The sequence below is a fragment of the Gekko japonicus genome, unplaced genomic scaffold (assembly GCF_001447785.1).
Source record: "Gekko japonicus isolate JY-2015 unplaced genomic scaffold, Gekko_japonicus_V1.1 scaffold405, whole genome shotgun sequence".
Taxonomy (NCBI): Eukaryota; Metazoa; Chordata; class Lepidosauria; order Squamata; family Gekkonidae; genus Gekko; species Gekko japonicus.
In genome coordinates this window covers 1,166,930-1,172,126 of record NW_015175982.1, presented here as the reverse complement: position 1 = coordinate 1,172,126, position 5,197 = coordinate 1,166,930, and the positions used below count along the sequence as shown (strand labels likewise).

Genomic DNA, 5,197 nt, shown 5'->3' with positions numbered 1-5,197 from the left:
GAAGTGTGCGCTTGAAGTGAAGCGCTGTTTTTCAGGTGTACCTTTTGCTTCCATTTATGATCTGCTTGTATATTTGTAGATAAAGCAAATTTTTGCAAATCCCAGAGGAGTAGTTACATTAGTGTGTTGCAGCAAGGGTCTAGTGGTGCTTTAAACATATGTAAGATTTTATTCCAGTTCATTAGACTAGAAGAGATCTCTGAAGCCCTTAGCAGAAAAATATTCACTGTATTATTAGAAGTCACTAGTCCAGGCATATTGATAGCTTAGGACTCTTTTTGTAGTAGGAACTCCTTTGCATATTAGGCAACACACCCCTAATGTAGCCAATCCTCCAAGAGCTTACAGAGCTCTTCTTACAGGGGCTACTGTAGCCTCTTGGAGGATTGGCTACATTAGGGGTGTGTCGCCTAATATGCAAAGGAGTTCCTGCTACAAAAAGAGGGGTTATGAAATAATATATGCAGACGTGTGAATTAGCGGTTCAACCAGGGGTCATTTCCTGCAGGAGCGGAGCTCTGGCAGTAAAGAGCCCAGGGGGCAGGCACATGCAACAAGCCCCATCCCCTGCTCCCAGCAGCCCTCAGTCGGAGCAAGAAGCAGCCAGGTAAGTTGCAGAGCTCCCCCCCCCAAAAAAAAGTCCAGTGGCACCTTTAAGACCAAGTTTTATTCAGGTACAAGCTCTCCCTCCTCTGTGAGGACAGATCCGCACGTCCCCCCCCCCAATAGCTAGCAATCCAAAACAGTCCAGTGGAGCTTGAGCTGTGGGGGTTGCCTTCTGACACACTTCCGGTGATGTCAGGAGGTGTGGCATATGCAAATGAGTTATGCTAATGAGCTCCTGCACCTCTTTTTCTACAAAATGTTGTTGTTGTTGTTCAGTCGCACAGTTGAGTCCGACTCCTCGCGACCCCATGGACCAGATCACGCCAGGCCTTCCTGTCTTCCGCCGTCCCCGTCTTCTTTGACCTTCAATCTTTCCCAGCATCAGGGTCTTCTCCAGTGAGTGCTCCCTTCTCATTTGGTCGCCAAAGTATTTGAGCTTCAGTTTCATAATATGGCCTTCCAGGGAACAGTCAGGGTTGATTTCTTTTAGGATTGACTGATTTGATCTTCTTGCAGTCCAAAGGACTCTCAAGAGTCTTCTCCAGCACCATGGTTCAAAAAAATCTATTCTTCGGTGCTCGGCCTTCCTTATAGTCCAACTCTTGCAGCCATACATACGAAATGACCTCTGGGTACAACAACACATTTACCGGACAGTGGACTGACCTGCATAGAATAATACCGCTTGATGCACTGCAATAGTCTGGATCAAGGCCACGGCTTAGAAGCTGAGCACATACTTTATATGGAATAAAAGTTGGGTCCAGTCCTTTTCCCTGACTGACATCCTGAAGAACCATCCGTTGCCACGTCACAAACAGAACGCAACAGTCAGTTAGAAGATGGTCCAGTGCTCTGACTCACTATAAGAATTGGAGCTAATAATAACAATAAAGAATTCTACTCATAACCTGCGAATGGCCTTTTCATAATAAAAAGGTGCGAGGATACCAGGCAGGGACGAAAGCAAAGATACACCAATCACAGACCAGTCAGAGTCTCGCTTTAATTGGCTGCGCTGGGAAATAAAGCTTTCCGCGTTCCTCATTGGGGAAGTGAGTGATTTCAAGGCTCTCTGATTGGTTGGTAACTTAAGGGCTGAGTGGTATGCCGCTGTCGGTTGGTGAGATAGTGACACGCTCCTGGCTGAGATTGGCTGGTGTTTCTGGTTGTTATAGTTACACTTGGAGAGAGGTGAGGTTCCCGGAAGCGCTGGGCGGGAGGAAGTGTGTGCTGGAGGGCGCTGGAAGCGTGGGAACCCAAGCAGGGGACCCACATGGCTTCCTGGGGTCCCACCGCGGTGCTCTTGGTGGTTCTGCCGCTGGTGCCGGTCCCTGGGCTGGGGGGAGCCGTCGCCGACGACAGCGATTGGGTGAAGTTGCCTAGTAAATGCGAAGGTGAGAAGAGGGGGGGGTGGATTGATGGAGAAACACCGACTGGGTAGGAAGCAACTGCAGGATATCCTGCGTAGTGGTTGAAGAGTCATGGATACAGTATGTGATGATGCCTGTTAGCCTGGAGAACTTTGAGTTAGGAAATTAGACAAATTTATGTAGGAAACTGAGTCCATCAGAAGCTGCTTACTATTATTATTTTTATTTATGCCGATTTACAGGATGACACTATGCAAAGATAGATGGGGCTCTGTCCCCACTGGTGAAGTTCATAATCAAGAATGGGCAATAGGATGGGGAGAGACAAACGTAGGAAAGGATGCTTGCGAACGAATACAGTGATACTTTGGCTGCGGTCACGCATGCTAAATAATACACTTTCAATCCACTTTCAATGCATTTTCGAATTGGATTTTGCCAGTTCACACAGTAAAAATCCAGTTGGAAAGTGCACTGAAAGTGGATTATTTAGTGTGTGTGACCACCGCCTTAAACTTGTCTACGGGGTGGGATAAGTATTAATGGGGTAAGGTGGTCATGAGGTAATTCAACTCTGTGATTCTGTTATTCTAAGGGAAATACAGTGTTGAAAAGAGAGGTTTTGAGGAGAATGTGAAGCCACGTGCCCCTTTATTCTTTTGGATCTAACCCTTTTCTGTGTTCCTTGAATAATGGGAGCTTTGGTGAAAGAGGCAGGTAATGAAGAGGGAAGTTGCCCTTAGAAATGAGACAGAAGTGCTGTGATTACAGAAGTGTGCACTGTTAGGGGTTTCCTCCTCTCCCCCCCCTCACCACACACACATCAAATGATTTGGCAGCCCAGAACAAGTCCTTCTCTCTGAGTGCAGCTTCATATGCTAAATATTTTCTTATCAGAAAGTTCTTCACTCTACAAAATGGTATGGAATCTGCATGGATGTTGTCCTATGTGATAGGTGCACACCTGTGAGTTCCATGACTTTATATGTATTAATAAGCAATGATTAGTTGTGACTTTCTGATTAGGTATACAGCATATCTACCTGTACTGGAGTGTGTGCATCTTTTGTAAGTGACACTATACATGTGGTTTTCCTGCTATTTCCTAAGGACCATATTACAAAAAAAAAAACCATGTTAATGTGTGAAGAGGAAACTATTCCTTAATTTCCCATCCATTAAATGGAAATAATGGAGAACTGCCTCATCCCAGGGGATTGATGAGGTTGAATGATATGAGGTTAAGTTCTAAGCTTTTGACGTTAAAGTAAATGAAACTTCATCTAGTTATTGAAGAAAAAGATCAAGCTTTGGGATTCAGAAAACTGGCATGAAGATGTATATTGTTGACCTAAAGAAGGGTTTTGTCTTGTAGACCTTTGGATGAATGACAGAGACACCCTTGTAGTGATGGAGCTAGAACAGCTAAAACTGTGAGCACAGGAAAAATGCATTTAGTCATGACTGAACATCTATTAGGAGACAGATTTTGTGCAGTTCTTGTTTTGTGGACCACTTGACATTGTATAAAACCAAATGATAGAAAAGATGTGAACATAGAAAGTTCTTTGGTAAAGAATTTGGAGGGCATTCCTATTTCTGGGGCAGGAACATGAGCAGAATGAGATATAAATTCTTGATGTCTTTAGCAGTGATGATGAAGTAGAGGTGGGTCATCTTGAAATTCTTGTTCACATCATGACTCTTGTTGAAACAAAAAAAAGTAGTTATGGTATGTCCAGTAATGGGGCACCAGAGAACAAACCAAAAGCAGGATATTATTTCAGGAATTAAAGGAGCATGGCTGCTATTCAGTGACATGAGTGGGAAAGGAGAAAATGGTTTAATTGTTAAGAGCATTTTATAGCAGAGGGAAAGTATTGGATAACAAATATAGATTGTCACTGTACTGGTTAAGTTTCACTTAATCTTGTTCATAGATATCAGAGGGTTAAATAGTAGAAATCCTAAAGCCAGTTGTACCTGTTCTCTTCTAATGTGCCAGAGAACTGGTCCTTCACTCCTTTACAGCACTGGGCAATCTATAAAGAACTTATGCATAAACCCCCCTAAAATGTTACTTGGAACAGCAATGAACTGGTTAGACTCATTCTTTCCACTTTGGCTTATTGGTTTTGGGAGTTTTGGTTATCTGCTCTTTTCCCTGGCTCCTATCCAAGGGAGAGGCTGCCATTCTCTCATATACCAAGCAGGTTCAACTTCTGGCTTTCCTAACATCTACCTGTATGAGATGTACAGTTTGAACTACAATGGTGAAAGAGGAACTGTTCCCCCCCCCCAGTTCATTGCAAAAGTACCCGAAATGTTCAGTAAATGTAAGCATGGGGTTGACTTTGAGATGAGGAGTGTGTTTATGATGTCCTTGAAGAAGGAAACAAACACTGTCAACTCTCTGCATTTTTCCTAGAACACATACATGATTTTGGCCTTAGAAACAGAGCTTCAGTAGATGCTTGTGACAGTACCCTTGAGCACCGCTACCATATTCTTTGTTGTTGTTCAGTCGCACAGTCGAGTCCGACTCTTTGTGATCCCATGGACCACATCACACCAGGCCCTCCTGTCTTTGGCTGTCCTCCAGAGTTTGCTCAATTTCATGTTTGTTGCAGATTGAAGGTCGATAACACTGTCTGACCATCTCATCCTTTGCCATCCCCTTCTTCTGTTACCTTCAATCTTTCCCAGCATCTGGGGCTTCTCCAGTGAGTGCTCCCTTCTTGTTTGGTGGCCAAAGTATTTGAGCTTCAGCTTCAATATCTGGCCTTCCAGGGAACAGTCAGGGTTGATTTCCTTTGGGACTGACTGATTTGATCTCCTTGCAGTCCAAGGGACTCTCAAGAGTTTTCTACAGCACCATAATTCGAAAGCATCTATTCTTCGGTGCTCAGCCTTCCTTATGGTCCAACTCTTGCAGCCATACATTACTACTGGGAATACCATTGCTTTGACTATACAGACTTTTGTTGGCAGGGTGATGTCTCTACTTTTTATTATTCTGTCTAGGTTTGCCATTGCTTTCCTCCCAAGGAACAGGTGTCTTTTAATTTAATAGCTGCCGTCACCGTCTGCAGTGATCTTGGATCCCAGGAACGTGAATTCTGTCACTGCTTCCATGACTTCCCCTTCTATTTGCCAAGGAGTGATGGGGGTGGACGATCTTAGTTTTTTTGATATTGAGTTTCAAGCCCACGTTTGTG

General features: G+C 44.1%; 1 protein-coding gene across 1 annotated transcript in view; it reads left to right on the top strand.

Annotated features, from left to right (window-relative positions):
* Positions 1–1,829: 1,829 nt before the first annotated feature.
* Positions 1,830–5,197, top strand: part of CNPY3 (canopy FGF signaling regulator 3) — a 15,337-nt gene continuing 11,969 nt past the window's right edge. The window contains exon 1 of the mRNA XM_015426250.1: positions 1,830–2,003. Coding sequence (XP_015281736.1) covers positions 1,883–2,003 — 121 coding nt within the window. The 5' untranslated portion in view covers positions 1,830–1,882. The remainder of the gene's footprint in view (positions 2,004–5,197) is intronic.